The following is a 16,325-nucleotide window of genomic DNA, read 5'->3' as shown; positions in this document are numbered from 1 at the left end:
CCTCAGGTCTCTGTCCTGATATATATATGTGTGTGTGTGTGTGTGTGTGTGTGTGTGTGTGTGTGTGTGTGTGTGTGTCAGACCTGAGTCAGACCAGTTAAATGCGTAATATTCAAGCAGTAAAACATCTACAACTTTCAGAACATCGGGGCCGTCACTTAAAACCGACAGGCTGGAGCAGCCAGGAGGCCAATGTAAGCCATGAGATGTACCATTTGCCAAAATAATCCAAGGTATTTAAACAGGAACATTTGCAAGAAGGTGCTCTGTGGAAACGAATGTTAAACAGAATACCGACCAACCATGAAAGTATGGTGTTGGCAGCATCATGCTGTGGGGAGGTTTTACTTCAGCAGGGACAGCCGAATGAAGCTAAGCACAAACATTCAAGAAAATCCTCAAAAAAAAAAAAAAAAAAAAAAAAACAGTCAGAGGCTGCAAAACACCAGAGGCTGGGGAGAAGATTTATCTTATAACTAAATGTACAGGCAGGTTTCAAAGTGTACCGGTGCATAAGAACTGCCTCAGAGTCCAAACCTGAATTCTTATGGTGGTTTGAATGAAAGAATGTCCAACAATTAAATGTTTTTGATGTGCAAAGCTGGCAGAGACACCACAAGTGATGATGAAGGAGAACAACGTAAAGCGAAGGGAGCCTCTGCAAAAGCACTGCAAACATTTATGTTTGTAAAATATTTTTGAAAACTGTGTTAGCTTCTGTCCACCTTACAACTTTTACACCGCTTATGTAAGTCTAGATATGCATTCAGACTAATTTATAACAGATAGATTTAAAGCTACTGTGGCAAGGCAACATATTCTAGCAGTTAAAAGAAAAAGTCCAGCTCCTTGAGAGGTTTAAAAAAAATTGCACACTGCTTAGTTAGTAGTGCGCTTTACGCTTCACTAAATGATTTCAGGAACATGTAGCTCAGTGGAGACAAAGACGCTGTGCTTTTATTCTGAAAGGTGAAATAGCGGATCCGTTTCACCGAAAAGTCACGTCTGTGCAGCGTGAGGGCGTCAGGGAAGGGTTGAGGGGGCTTGGGAGGGGAGTGGGTCGGTAAATCTGGGAATCAGGACCTTCTTTTTCTGCATTGTTCAAACATGAGGGCGGAAAGCTGCGATTACAACTCAAACTGATGCTTTTTTTATTATTATTTTCTGGTTCGTTTTGTTGTTTTTACGCGCGTCAGCTTCTGCTCGCAACTTTCTCCCACAACAGGTTTCCTTGTTGCGACAGAACAATTCCGATATTAATTTACCGATTTTCTACACACTTATTGTTACAGTATTAAAGTAAACTTTTTTTCTTCTTCTTCTTCCCCTTCTTCTTTGTGACACCCCGCATCTGCCATCGCCCGGGCAACCGGTCCTCCTCTCCATCCTTCTCCTGCGCTTCATCCCCCAGAGTTGGGGAGGGGGGGAAGAGGGGGGCAGCTCAGCTCCTCTGGCGACAAACAGCAGCTGCTTGTTTGACTCTGAGCGGAAATTAAATATTTTCCCTCGGCGCTTTCACGTTTTTTTTTTTTGTTTGTTTTTTTTTATGTGCGTGGTTATTTTTTTGAAACCCGGTGAAGTCCATGCGTCTCGCAGCGCCAAAATGCCAGTGAGACGCGGTCATGTTGCGCTCCAGAACACCTACTTGGACACAATCATCAAGAAATTCGACGAGCGAAGTAAGTGCACAAGAAAACGAGTTAACCCGCTGCATAAAATTAAACATCTGAACGAAACGCTAATGTATTTTTTTTCTCCTTTTAAATATCCAAGCTTGCCAGTTGTACCTATAATGCCCTGTAAGCTTATTTGTCCCTGCTATATTTATGTCCTTACAAGCCAAAAGAGTTATATTCACTCTACTTTTCTATTCTCGTGAAGAATAATATTAAAAAGTCAAACCTCTGCCATGATTTTTTATTGAAGTTAAACTTCTTCGGCTGGATTTAAGTCCTTCATTTGTTGCACTTTTTTTGTTTTTTTCCTACTGAATTTTCCATTGCCAGACAGATGGGAGACGGGTCTCCCTTTATTCCCTGAAAATATCTTTCCTCTTTTCCCATCAGTGATGCTGACAGCCTATGTTTGCTCCTTTTGTGTTTCACTTTAATTGCACCTGCATGCATGTGTGTTTATTTTGGGAGTGCTTGCTTCAATGCCCCCTGTTCCATTAGCCTGCATGGTCCCTCTTGCTGCAAAGGGGGCACATCATATATTCAGATGGGGGGGAATAATGCCCACCTTCTACCAGGATTTTGATAAAAAGGCAGATGTAGCATGCAAAGTTTTATTCTATCTGCTCTAAACCCAAACCTCAGATTTAGTCATTCTTATATCTAGAGTCTCAGGTATACATTCTAGTTTAAAAACACATATCCAGAATTTTCTAAATCTGGGGAAGTAGTTTTCTTCTGACTCTCTGACCCTCAGTCATGTCCGTGGCTCCTTTTGAGGAACAGGTCTGTTATGTAATGCCTAAACTGGGTCCCTCAAAGTGCGTGTGCATGTGTAGCCGTGTGCACGGCCAGGTGAGTGCACGTGCAACGCCGGTGCTGCTTAGCAACGCTGTGACGATCAGTGTGAGCCCCAGATAATGACATTGGACAGGATGTGCTTTCCACCAGAGTAGCTCAGATGCTTGCTTTAAAGAGGAGGGCTGATAGGAGACCCCCCCCCCCCACCCACCCCCCCAGCTCTCATCCATGTGGGCAGCGAACAGCTGGGTTCGCCAAACCTGGAATAAAAATAGTTTGAAGCTGCTGAGCTTATTTTATGTGCTCTTTAATAAGTTCAATTAACTCCTTTATTAGCTGTTGAAGAACCCTGTCCCAGTTTATCTTTATGCAGCATTTCATTTCCGTCACCTGAGTCAAATGCGCTACAATAACTGCTAACAAGAGCTGGATATTATTTCCGTTTGGAACAATTGTAAATTGCATGAAGAGTGTGAAAAGTTTTATGGAAGCTGGAGCTGCAGCAGTTTTTCCCCACAGGGTATGAGCTAGATAATCAATTATGTTGTTTGACCCCTCTGTGAAGGGGTCATTTACTGCTGAGGAGGCACATCAGGGTATCTGTGCATACAGAAAAATGGGGATGTGGCAGATGTAAAGATAAATGCTAGCAGTGGGCTGTGCGCAGGACTGAATTTAGATGGTCGTTTTATTCCTGGGCGAGAGTTTCTGCCCTAAAGCCCCATAAGTTTGCTTTTTCTGTTAGCTGTGACATCATCCAGGGGAGACAGATCATCCGCTATTACCATATAATGTAGAAAGGATTCCTGGGTCAATGTGAGCTTCTGTGCTTTCTGTGTCTCTGCTCTGTCTTTTATAAGCCCCAGTGGGTCGACGCAGATGAGCGTTTACACTGAGCCTGGTTCTGCTGGAGGTTCTCCTCCCTTTTAAAGGGGAGTTTTCCTCTCCACTGTCGCTTCATGCATGCTCAGTATGAGGGATTGCTGCAAAGCCATCAACAATGCAGACGACTGTCCACTGTGGCTCTACGCTCTTTCAGGAGGAGTGAATGCTGCTTGGAGAGACTTGATGCAACCTGCTGGGTTTCCTTACACTGCAAAAACGGAACTAGAAATAAGTAAAATGTTCTTAAAATTAGTGTATTTGTCCTTGATTTGAGCAGGTAAATAAGATTTTTGCACCTAAAATAGGAACAATTCATCTCAATCATCTTATTTTAAGTGCAGGATGTCTAATTATCTTATTTTAGGTGTCAAAATACTCATTCCATTGGCAGATAATCTTATTTACCTGCCCAAATCAAGGATAAATACACTAACTTTAAGAACATTTTACTTATTTTTAGATCCGTTTTTGCAGTGTAGATAGGAAACTTTCTGACCAATCTGGATAATCTGATTGATTTGACTTTGGAAAGTACCTTGATATGACATGTATCATGAATTGGCGCTATATAAATAAAATTGAATTCAATTGAATTGAATTTATGAATGGACTTCATAGTAAACTGATTCTTTACACAGGTCATCATTTCTAGAAATGTTTTCATCTATCCAAAAAAGCCCCCCCCCCCCCCCCCCCCCCACACACACACACACACACACACACACACACAAAATATAAATGTGGATATCTACCAGGCCTGTATGAGGTGATGTAACACGGAAGCGCACCAAAGACAAAGGAGGAGGCATGACCGCCGTGCCAACAGCCCGTGGTGGTCAGTCCGCCCTTTGACGTTTGGTATTTTTGATGCTTTAGTCATTTGGTACCCGACAGTTTTGGGTATGAAATGGAGTCATCTGCTGCAGGGCGTTTCATACCAGCCGCGCATCCATTCGACCCTGCCAGAGGGACGTTTCGTGTCAGCTGTAACGGCTGAGAAGGCGAGCCAAGTTTATTTGTATAGCTTCATTCATGCACAAGGTAATTTAAAGTACGTTGTATGAAAATTAAAGTACAGAGATAATGGCAAATAATAATAAAAAAGTCCAACAATAACAAAATAAAGCATCACATAAAAAGAAAGAAACATTAAAATGCTAATAATAATAATAATAATATTTGACCATTGCGGAGAGTTTTCAGTCCTGATTAAAAGCAGGCGAGATCGTCTGCACATCTCAGGTTTTCAGGGACTTTGTTCTGGAGCAGCGGAGCTTAGAAACTAAATACTGCCTCCGATTGCTTTGTCCTGGTCCTGGTAACAATGAGAGAAGAGGTCTCAGATGACCTGAGGGACCTACATGTTTTATACCTGGCCAGCAGTTCTTTAATGTATCTGGGCCCAAGTCCACTCAGCAGGGTTATAAATTAGATTATTTAACTAACAAGGAGCCGATTCTTTGATCTAAGGAATGATGTGATCCATTCTCCTTGTTTTGGTCAGACTCTAGAGCTTTAGCTGCCTGATTGATTTCTTTAGAGACAAGTTCAGACACAACAATCTAACCTACTAAGAAACTAAAAGCATGTTTTTTCTGTTTCTGGTGTTGATAAATAGTCCTTTGCTCTGGCAACGTTTCAAACGCCGTAGTGTAGGCTGATTTATTCTGATTTTCTGGAGATCTAACACATAAAATAAGATTTAAAACATTTGAATGACAGGTCAGGATGTAGCAAACTAGCTACACAGCCAAGGGGGGTGAATACTTTAGCAAGGCAGCGTATGTGAGGGGGGTGAGACACGGGTGAGGTGTGTGGTAGGTATGAATACAAGGACAGGGTGTGATTACATCAGAGCTTGAAAACGAGAATTTGATTTGCATTCCGTGTGTTTTCTCTATTTCCACACTCGGTCAAAATTACATCCACAGGGGTGTTTCTCCATTAATGCTATAAAAATAACTTTTAATTAAGAATGAAGTTGGAAGAGTTCATTTAAATGTTCTGGTTTTCCAGAATAAAACCCGCTTTTAAACCAAGTCCATACATTTTGAAAAGGGTTCAGTTCGGGGGGATTTCACTTTTTGGTTGGATCAGCCATCTTCTATGGTGTGGTTATCTGAAGCTGAGACAAAGATAAACTCATTAGGAGAGCCAGCTCTGTCCTGGGATGTCCCCCTGGACCCGGTGCAAGTGGTGGGAGACAAAAGGACTGGAAGGACAATAACATAACCGATGGACATCGTCTTCCACCCCATGCATGAAGCTGCTGCAGAGCTGCAGAGCTCTTCAGGGACAGACGGCTGCATCCCAGATGCTCTAAGGAGCGTTTCTGCAGGTCCTTCCTTCCAGCTGCTGTTAGACTTCATAACCTCTGCTGCTCCCAGCAGATTAGAAACATGTTTACAACAATTCAACTGGTCGCACGAGTTCTTGATCTGATCAAGAATTGTTACGCCGTCTCTCAGATGCTGATGTGTATTTGCAGACTTTTTAGCTTCTCAGTGAGGGCTTGTTAGTACAGTCATGCAAATTGTATTTTTTTTACAACCTTCTGTAATTGACTACTGATTTTCTTCTCTTCTTACTTGAATATTTTATAATTATCTGAAAATGCATTATAATCTATATATAATTGCACAGTATTTTCCACATTCTGATAAGTCTCTCTTTGAAATTGAGCTTTTTACATAATAATTATTATTCTACATAAGTCTAGTGTGTCCTGTCCTTCTTTCTGGCACAGGCATAGCCAAATCTCTCCATCGTGGGACAATAAAGGTATTTCTATTGTATTCTATTCGGAAGTGTAATATCCCTTCATTTATCCATTCAAAAACAACACATAAACAAGCCGGTCTCAATTCTCCCATAACTTCCAGACTCACAAGTCGTGCCTAGCCAGAGACAATCGGTCATGTTTGCACAGAAATTTAAACCTATAGCTGAAATTTTCAATAAAATTTTTTTTTATGGGAGGCCAAGATCGAGTTATTTGGCCATAATACACATTTTTTAAATTATTTAAACTGAGCCTTGCGGAGAGAATAAAGGAAAAAAGGACTAACATTTTACTCCACACATTTATGGCTGAAACACCAATATAATTGAGTGGTCCGATGGGACAACGATCCTGAAAAAACATCATAAAATGGTTTTAGGAATGAATAAAGCAATCTAAAATAAAGCTTATACAATGGCTTCTCAAAAGCCCAACACAAGGAGCTGAACTGTTTAAATCAACTCTACTTATTTTGTCACGAGAAAAGGAAAATGTCCAGCCAGCATGTCAAATCTCTGTGTGGACCAGAATTCTTTTTAAATTCTTCATAAAGGTTTCTTTATAAAACCAAGAACATAATGGGTCAACCCTGACCATCCTCTTCATGAGCCTGTCTTGTGTAAACAGAGAGTCTTCAGTCAGAGGCTTTTTCAAATTTACTGTAATTCAAAAACGCTACAAGAGATCTTTTCCTGCCAACAGCCACTGTTATCTAGAATTTGAATTAATATGAGTTACAACAACATTTAATTTCCCTTTGGGATTAATAAAGTGTTTTTTAAATTTGAATTGAATTTTGAATATCTGGTGCGGATGAAAAGCTTTGAAAATGTAGCTTAAATTCTTAAAAGATGCTTGAGAATGTTTTGCAGTATTTCTGGATGGGCAAACAATCAATTAAAACAGTAATAAATATAACACTGAAATGCTCGGCTGCATAAAACAAATAAATCAATTTTCTAAATAAAGAAAATGAAACACATAGCGCACAAAGCAACAAAATTAATGTAGGATTTAACTGCAAACTGAGACAGTAAAAGTTTAAATTTGTTGACTTGTTTGACATAAGATGTAATAAGTTGGGCAAATAGAAAACAACATTGTGATCAAGAGACAAATAAAAAAAAATATGGACATACATTTAATAGGTGGGAGCAAACTGTAATTTCTCACGTTACCTGAGAGCCAGGCTGACGTGGCAGGGAGCTTAAATTGAAGTGGCCACCTGCTCCTTGTTAGATCTCCCGTGGTAAACTATCACGTTAATAACGTTAGCACCGCGGAAAATCAGATTTCACCAGTTCCACTTCGGCTTATTGTCAAGTGAGGATGAGGAGAAATAGTTCACCGCGATGGCAGAGCCTGTTTTATCCAAAGCAGGGCTGGGAAATTCACCCAGCCTGCCCTTTCATGTGATTAAATCAGCACCTATAGACGTTTCCACTGTGACACACGTTCCCATTTGACCCCCCCCCCCCCTCTCTCCCACATTTCCAGATCGCAAGTTTCTGATCGCCAACGCCCAGATGAAGAACTGTGGAATCATCTACTGCAACGAAGGCTTCTGCCAGATGTTCGGGTTCACCCGGGCAGAGATCATGCAGCAGCCCTGCACCTGCCCGTTCCTGGTCGGCCCCGGCACCATGAAGAGCGCCCTGGCCCAGCTGGCGCAGGCCCTGCTCGGGTCCGAGGAGCGAAAGGTGGAGATCCTCTACTATTCCAAGGAAGGTGAGGCACAGAAGAAGCCAGGAAAGGGTGGAATGAAGTGTCTTAGCGACAAAACGCTTCTGGTGAAATAAATAAAAAATGCGACAGCCCTAATTTAAAGAGATGTATCTCTCTGTAGCACTAAAATCTACAAATGCGGTAAAATCCTGAAGGTTATGGGACAAAGGTGAATAAAACCAAACTATAAACTAAGCGTGTCTCCTTCACAAGACAAATTGTATCTCACTAACATTTTTCTATGGTTTTGCACGCTTGAAAATATAGAAATGAGCACCATACTGTAACTTTTAATTTTTTTTTGAGGTATGGTTATTTCAAAACAAATAACAGTTGTGTCTTATTTGTTATTTGAGAGGAACGAGTTTTGGTTTCGTGTTTTGCATTAGATTTTTTTTTTTTACATAATACATTAATGAGGCGACTGCCATGCAAATGCATGGGCAGGCCAATTACTATCCACCTAATAAGGGTTTCTTTATAGTTTATTTTTCTTCCGTCACTGTTAATACAGCCCGAACCGTAGGGTGTACACCCACAAACTATATATCAAAACGTGCGTCTCGACGCCGTGAAGTGGGCTATTTGTACTTCACGCCATTTCAAGTTACCATGGCGATGAAATTAGAGAAAAAACATCCCTAAAACAGAGCTAAACTCCAAATAATCCATTAACATATAGGGTGCTGGTCTTTGGTACAGTGGTTCAGTTCTGGGGCTAACAGTCAAGAGGTTGCAGGATCACAACCCGATGTGGCAAGTTTAGACAATTACTTTTTCACCCCCATAATATATATATTAAAACGTGCGTCTCTTCCAGTCAACTGCTGTTTTTGTATCAGCTGCCATTTTGAATTACCATGGCGACTTCATGAATAACAAACATGCAAAATCAAATTTTCTCCCTTTTTGAGGCACTTTCCAGTACAGCATTTGGACCAAACTAACAGAGTACCATCAGCCGGTGATACTGAACACAACAATGTAAGCGGCTAACGGTTATCACGTTGCTAACCGGAAGTAGCTTTAGGAAGGTCGTACAAACTTCTTACAGACTCACAGAGTCTGTACTTCCTTTAGAGAGAAAGCTCCACAATAAATCTGGGCCATGTCGGATTAAGCATGTCTATTTTATGAGGTGTCAAACATCCATTTTTGACCCCTTTTTGTCTCTGCTACATGCTGCAGAAATGCTCCAAAGACACCAAAATCACACATTCCACTCAGTCAGGGTACGGTACGCACCACGAGGCAGTCGCCTTGCTAAATTTCTTCAGAAATGTTCTAGTTTATTGCAACTATACAGAAGTCTCAAAAAGAGTGATTATTATTGACAGAAATAAGTCAGCATTATTATGAAGATGACATGTTAAACAGTTGTTAGCATCTTATATTACAAATTAGCCCAGTAAGCGTTTCTAACACTGAATATCTGGGCGAATTCCCTGTAGACTTAGTAGATTCTTACCTTTCCAAAAGGCTGCCAGCATTTCTAAACCAGCATTTTTCAAGGCAGACTCTCTGAAATAGAGAGTCCCAAAGGATAACACAGACCAGCTCTGCTCTAGCATGTTCAGCTGCCTGTTATCTGATTTTAATATCTGTTGACTTTATTTTTAAATACCTCACTAATACTGAAAATGTCTAGCTTCTTCATTCAGTGAACCTTGACACCAAAGAGTACGGCCTGGTAGTGGATCATTTTTCTGACTGATCAGGGCTCTTCAAACATACAAATCAACCAATTATCGATCATCAAGCCTTTTCGCCTCCTTAATAGAATAATCTACTTTTCCTCCAAGCACTTTATCATATTTTCTGCAGTTTATCTGTTGCTTGCACACAAAAAAATTCATAAAAGAAAGTCTACTGGACTGCCACAAAAATGTAAACTTCAGCATTTTTACAAACTATATTTGTTTTGTTATGTACTACCCGCACCACAATACATCCTGCTGCTAAATATACTTGGATTATTCATAATGTCCTACACCAAATGTTTCTGTACATATAAAATGTCTTTTTTTAGTTTGCTGCTACATTCATGACAAATATGTACATTTATATTTCTCTTTTGTCTTCTGTTTTTACTCCGAGCCTTGCAACAACATTTTGCTCAAATGTCTATTTTGAATGTGCAGTTGAATGATAATAAAGTATTTTTGTGTGTCAAAAGACATAAAGAGGACGAAACAAGAATTGGGCCTGAAAAAGAAAAGTATTTGCAGAACAACCTAATCTGAATATTTAAACAAGTCGTAAATCTATGTTTTGTGCGTCACAATGCAGCTGGCTTGGTTTGAAACTGTTTTTTGGTACAAAATATACACATTTAATTCATATAAATATATATATATATAACTATTGTATAAATGTAGTGGTGCTTTTTGTCTGTGTGCCCTTTCCTAGACCATACATGGACTGAAGTGGAGTTTGGAAATTACATTTAGTCTTTGTCATTTTTACAATAACATCCCTAATGTGGCTATAGACAATTTGTCCTTTAATGGATTAATATCGTTCTCATAAAATCATGACTTTAAGGAAAATGTCTTCTTTTTTTTAAATCCAAATGATGTATCTTCCATTAGCATCCACTCTATCCTCAGTTTACAGATAACGGCCCTTTGGGAACCATCTTGCTGGTTATAGGACTAACATTAAAATATTATTTTATGGAATACCTTGAAAAGGTACTTGAATATGGATAAATTATATCAGGAATGTATGCAATATGAAATAATGTTGATAAATATTGGGATGATGATATGACTTGCAAAAAAAATAAGTGCTATTGTATTTCCTCTTTGGGTTTATTATAATTCCTATATAATAAATTGCATGACATTTATATAATTGCCTAAAACTTACTTTAGTTCAAGCAGTTCTTTGTAACATTAATCTGACACGCGGATGTCTGGATGACTAAACATTTGCAGTATTTGCGGTGTATCATGTGACAAACAAAAACTTCAACATTATATTTTTAGGGATTTTGTGTAATAGACGAGCACAACGGTGTGTGTTTTTTTTAAATCAAGTTATAAATGTGGCGGTGCATTCATATTCAGCACTTTGCAAAAACACAATTAGCTTATGTTTCGGTTACAGCAGTGTGTTTTTTGTCTATAGACAAGAGTTTATGCCCATTTATCTTTGCAAAAAGGCAAAAGCTTAGTCAGATTAAACACATGTTTATAATTAGATTCAGGTCTGAACTTTGACTGGACCATTCCAACTTAAGTGTGCCTTGGTCTAAACCATGTGTAGGAAGATGTAGATCTGCCACAGTCTTCTGCACACTAACAGGTTTACTTTCAGGATTACCCTTGATTTAGCCTCAGTACTCTTTGTCCCTGCTGGGGGAAAAAAATCCTCACAGCATCGTACATTTTTAACAAACCTACTGACATCTGGACATGGCAGACATCTCTGTGAGGATCGTGTTCTTTGATTTCTTTAGTGTGTTTAACACAATCCAGCCTGATTTGCTTTGTTAGAGGAGAATCAGGCCTCAGAAATCACCTGGATCAGAGACTACCTGACAAACAGACCACAGTTTGTGCGACTGAAGGGTTGTGTGTCTAATCAGGTAGTCGGCAGCACAGGAGCACCACAGGGGACTTTACTCTCACCATTCCTTTTCACCCTGTACACCTCGGACTTCCAATACAAGACTGACTACTTTTATCTGATGAAATACTCAGATGCAAATTAAACCGACTCCCCATTGCTAAGGGGTGGACCTGTTTCGGTTTAGTTTGCATGTTATCTAAGCCATAACAAGGCCTTTTTGGGCAATAACATAAAGCTTGGAGCTCCACACTACTCCAGACATTTTGAATTGAGAAAGCTTTCTGGATGGGAAGCGAAACGTCTTCAAACCTCGGAAAAAAAAGTCCAGTTTTTATTTTATTTTATTTACTTTTTTTGGAATGATCATGACCTGGATGACTGAGAATATTCACCAGCATATTTATTTGATGCAGTTACCTTACAAATAGTAAAGGGAAACAATGCACAAAAGAATAAATAAGTAAAAACTTGAGGGACAGAGGTGGGTGAGTGTGTAACGTATATGGATGAGAGCAGGAACAAAACTCTGACCATTCCCTACCATTCAGACCAAACGGCAGGGAATGGTCAGAGTTTTTATAGGCCTGCACTAAAAAAACGGAACTTAAAATAAGTCAAATCTTCTTGAAATTGGGGCATTTGTCCTTCATTTCAGTACATAAATAAGATGACCTGCCAATGGAATGAGTATTTTGATCCCTAAAATAAGATAATTGGATATAATGCACTCTAAATAACATGATGGAGATGAGTTGTTCCTATTTTAAGTGTAAAAATCTTATTCAATTGGCAGATTATCTTATTTACCTGCTCAAATCAAGGACAAATACACTCATTTCAGGAAGATTTGACTTATGTTTAGTTCCGTTTTTGCAGTGTGCAGCTCCCACAGAGATCGATTTTTTTTTTACCTCCTTTTTCTGAATACATAATGTATCGACTGCTTTCAGGATAGAAGGACCACTTTACCCAGTATTACAAAAAGCGTTTCTGAACAGGATTACCAACCACAGCTTTAAGGCATTGATTCTGTTAAATTGTGTTCAGTACTTTTATAAAGTCAGCTACAGAAGGCAGAAGAAATCGTCTTTTTTTTTTGTCACACACTGTTGTGACCGTGGGGATGACTCGAAACTTTTGCACAGTATCCTACTTTAGGCATTTCGTCATGAGGCCTGGTGTGCTGTTGTCATGGAAATGAGTTCATTGTGCCAGCTCAAATCCACCAAGCATCTATTTGTTTTGTCTCCTGCTTCCCACTGAGCTCCCCGGCTGAAAGGATAGGGGAAACAAGTGAACAAGGGAATCCAACAGGACACAGAATTGAAGCTTACTCTCCTTTTTACCTCCAGACTAAACCTGGACTTGTTGAAAGGAGCAATCAGTGTGCACGCACGGTCCGGTGACTGATGTTTTTTTTTTTGTTCTTCTATTTTTAGATCACACTGATTACACAGTGAAGTCATGCCTCACAAGCACCTAACCTGTCCTTTCTTTTTATCATGTTCACATCGGTTCAGCTGTGCAGGGGGTATAGCTCAGTGGTAGAGCATTTGACTGCAGATCAAGAGGTCTCTGGTTCAAATCCAGGTGCCCCCTACTTTTGATAAGCTCTTTTTAATCTCTTCACAGGAATTTGCCGACCATGCCGGGTGGATATCGTGCCTGTCAAAAACGAGGAAGGCCACGTCATAATGTTCATCCTCGACTTCCAGGAGCTCATCGATCCCTCACTCAAGAAGTCCGGATTAAGGCAGAGAGTCGCTCAAGGATGGCTTTACTGTAAACCCACTTTAAGATTTAAAAAAAAAACTGTGACTTTTACCCAGCTAGACGTAGTAAAACACAAACCTTGCAGCTACCTTTATTTTATGGTACGCTCCGATTATTTTTTTAAAACATCATGACGTTGTAGTTTTTAGACTTTGACAAGGTAGAGATACAAATATTTATTTCAAGCGAAAATCTTTGACTTTTTCAAGCAAAGCATAAAGATTGTAACATTGATAGTCAAACATTTGTGTCTAAACCTGCAAGTTTTAAGTTTGTTTTCTCAAGACTGCCTTTCCCCTGCAGGTCAGAACCGCCGGCTGAAGATGAGGCTGCCAGAGCTTCGCTCCATGCGAAGACCGTCGCTGGCCAAAGATCAGTGTGAAGGCGTGGTCGTGGATTACCTGCAGGTCATAGATTTGTACCACACAATGTAGAACAGATTACTGGATAAATGTGAGCTTCTGTGTCTCTGTTCTGTCTTCTCTAAGCCCCAGTGGGTGGAGGCAGATGAGCGTTCACACTGAGCCTTGTTCTGGTTCTGCTGGAGGTTCTCCTCCCTGTTAAAGGGGAGTTTTCCTCTCCACTGTCGCTTCATGCATGCTCAGTATGAGGGATTGCTGCAAAGCCATCAGCAATGCAGACGACTGTCCACTGTGGCTCTACGCTCTTTCAGGAGGAGTGAATGCTGCTTGGAGAGACTTGATGCAACCTGCTGGGTTTCCTTATATAGGAACTTTTTTGACCAATCTGTATAAAATTTAATTGAAATTGACTTTGGAAAGTGCCTTGAGATGACATGTATCATGAATTGGCGCTATATAAATAAAATTGAATTGAGAACCTCCAGGAAATAGCTCATATCTTTAAAAAAAATTTATTTTAATTCTTTCTGTCAAAATCTAGTTTAATTTATTGACAGCAATTATTTGACATTCACAAAAAAAAGCTTTTTCGTCAAGTCTTGTTTTAAGAAGAATGACTTTTCATTGTAGATTTGTGAGTAAAGAATTTGCTGCTGTGCCTCCCACAGCATTGATAATTGAGTAAAAGACAAGCTCGGAGACTTGACCTCTAATAGATTTATTTAATCTGGATTTTTAATGTCAAAATTAAATGTTTTAGATCCCAAGATACATTTTAATGTTAGACACAGATTAACTGAGTTCATGCAAAATTTTGCATGTTGAAATTTTGATTTTATTTGTTAAAGGGGACATGTGCAAAATCCACTTTTTTTAGCCCTTAAATACATTTTGTTGTATGTGGAGGTTTTAGGAGTCCAGAAGACTTTTATTTAATCTGTCCAGGTGCTGCATAGATATCTTTATATTCTTTTTGGGGTCATATTTTTAAAGCCTTTCAGTTTTTTCTATTCTCTAGTACGTTTTTTTAACAATACTTTTCAGTATTTGCAACAGAGCTGCTACTGAAGGTCACGGACTTCTGATTACCCATCCGCCATTTTTATTTCTTGCTGCGATTTTGTAGTCCAAGCTCAAGGCACATTTAAAAAAAACTTTCTGGTGCACACACAGAAAGTATATTTATTTTAAATTTTCCTTCAATGGCCCTTTAGGGGCTCAGTAGTCGACGCTACAAGTGGATAACTGAAAATGTTCAGTTGTTGGGTTTATTAATCCACACAATTCATTACACCGTCCCCCAGCATACTACAAAAATGGCCAAACGGGGTGGCGTGAAAAGTTCTGCAATCTGGAGGGGTGGTGTGAAGTGTCTCCTTTGCATTTAAAGAAACGGTGCCAAAATTCAGGCCAAAGCACTGCAGTTCCACTTCATATAGACCGCAACTCAGTGATCTAAACGTGAAAAAGAAGACATTAAAAGGCACATGTCCCCTTTAATACAGGTGATTAATTGTTGACATGAAAAAAGTTGCTCAAGAAAGAAATCGCACCCTGACTGTGTTTATAGGATGAAAAACTAAGACGATATTAAACAACTTTGTAGTGTAGATTAATTCAGATTAACTGTAACACATGATGCCGTATCTCATAATTCAGTGCATAAAGTAACTGCCTCTACTGAACGACTAAATGTATGTTCTTTAATCATCTGTCTTTCACAGCCAAGCAGCGAGGAAGTCCCTTTGAAGGAGTTTCGCATCCCTTCCAAGGAGAGCTGCATGCAGTCTGAGACCGAGGCTTTAATCGAGCAGGATCTGGATCCGCCCTCCCCTGCTGCCCAGTCCTTCACCAAACGGCGCTCCTTGCTTACAGATCGGCTGGACCCCGGCGTCTCCTTCACACGGGGGGCGCTGCCTCGAAGCTGCTCCAACGAGAGCGTCCGCAGCCTGAGGCGGGCCTCGTCGCTGGATGACATTGACGGGATGCGAGCAGAGTGGAACAGTCGGCCCGGAGAAACCCGAACTCACAGCAGTGAGTATCCGACAGGAGGGGTTTCAGATCTTTTAAACCATTCAGAAACATTATTCATTTAGCGTATTTTTCGGACCATAAGGTGCACTAAAGTGTGTGATATCACTCCGCCCCTTCACGTACGCAGCTCTCTATCCGTCTCTGTCAGGAGGACAGAGTAGATGGACTACACTGTCCTGTTTCTTACATAAAGCCAAAATAAACGTAACTTTTATAATTAATTAACTTATTAGGTTTATTGCTGCTAGCGTGTACTCAGAACTAAAAATAAGTAAAAATGTTCTTATAATGAGTGTATCTGTCCTTGATTTGAGTGGGTAAATAAGATTATCTGCCAATGGAATAAGATTTTTGCACTTAAAATGGGAACAATCCATCTCCATCATCTTATTTAAAGTGCAGGATGTCTAATTATCTTATTTTAGGGGTCAAAATACTGATTCTATTGGCAGATAATCTTATTTACCTGCTCAAATCTAGGACAAAAACACACATTTTAAGAACATTTTACTTATTTGTAGGTCCGTTTTTGCAGTGCAGGCGCGGGCTGCCTAAAGGCTCCCACATACTCAGGCTTACTGTGCGCATACTTTACTAGTATTATATTATATTATTATATATTATATTATTATTATTGCATACTGTGAGCTTGGCGGACTCCGCTCTGACTCTCCGCGGACATTTTCCCCTTCGTAGACGAGCGTACTGTTGCCT

General features: G+C 39.9%; 1 protein-coding gene and 1 non-coding gene across 3 annotated transcripts in view; both read left to right on the top strand.

Moving 5' to 3' along the window:
* The first annotated feature begins 1,025 nt into the window (after positions 1-1,025).
* The window catches only part of kcnh6a (potassium voltage-gated channel, subfamily H (eag-related), member 6a), a 47,764-nt gene continuing 32,464 nt past the window's right edge, over positions 1,026-16,325 (top strand). Inside the window, exons 1-5 of one of the 2 annotated variants that reach the window (XM_012878818.3) lie at positions 1,026-1,679; positions 7,639-7,869; positions 13,075-13,224; positions 13,519-13,622; positions 15,302-15,611. In XM_012878818.3, the coding sequence (XP_012734272.2) occupies positions 1,547-1,679; positions 7,639-7,869; positions 13,075-13,224; positions 13,519-13,622; positions 15,302-15,611 (928 nt within the window). In that variant the 5' untranslated portion in view covers positions 1,026-1,546. Of the gene's footprint in view, positions 1,680-6,072; positions 6,141-7,638; positions 7,870-13,074; positions 13,225-13,518; positions 13,623-15,301; positions 15,612-16,325 lie in introns of those variants that run through there. The other variant, XM_036148313.1, reaches the window with a different exon arrangement.
* trnac-gca lies at positions 12,970-13,041 on the top strand. Its single transcript has one exon. It is a non-coding gene; the product is annotated as a tRNA-Cys (tRNA).

Source organism: Fundulus heteroclitus, chromosome 16 (genome assembly GCF_011125445.2).
Source record: "Fundulus heteroclitus isolate FHET01 chromosome 16, MU-UCD_Fhet_4.1, whole genome shotgun sequence".
NCBI lineage: Eukaryota > Metazoa > Chordata > Actinopteri > Cyprinodontiformes > Fundulidae > Fundulus > Fundulus heteroclitus.
Note: the sequence above shows the minus strand (reverse complement) of the source record. Positions and strands in the feature narration are given on the sequence as shown.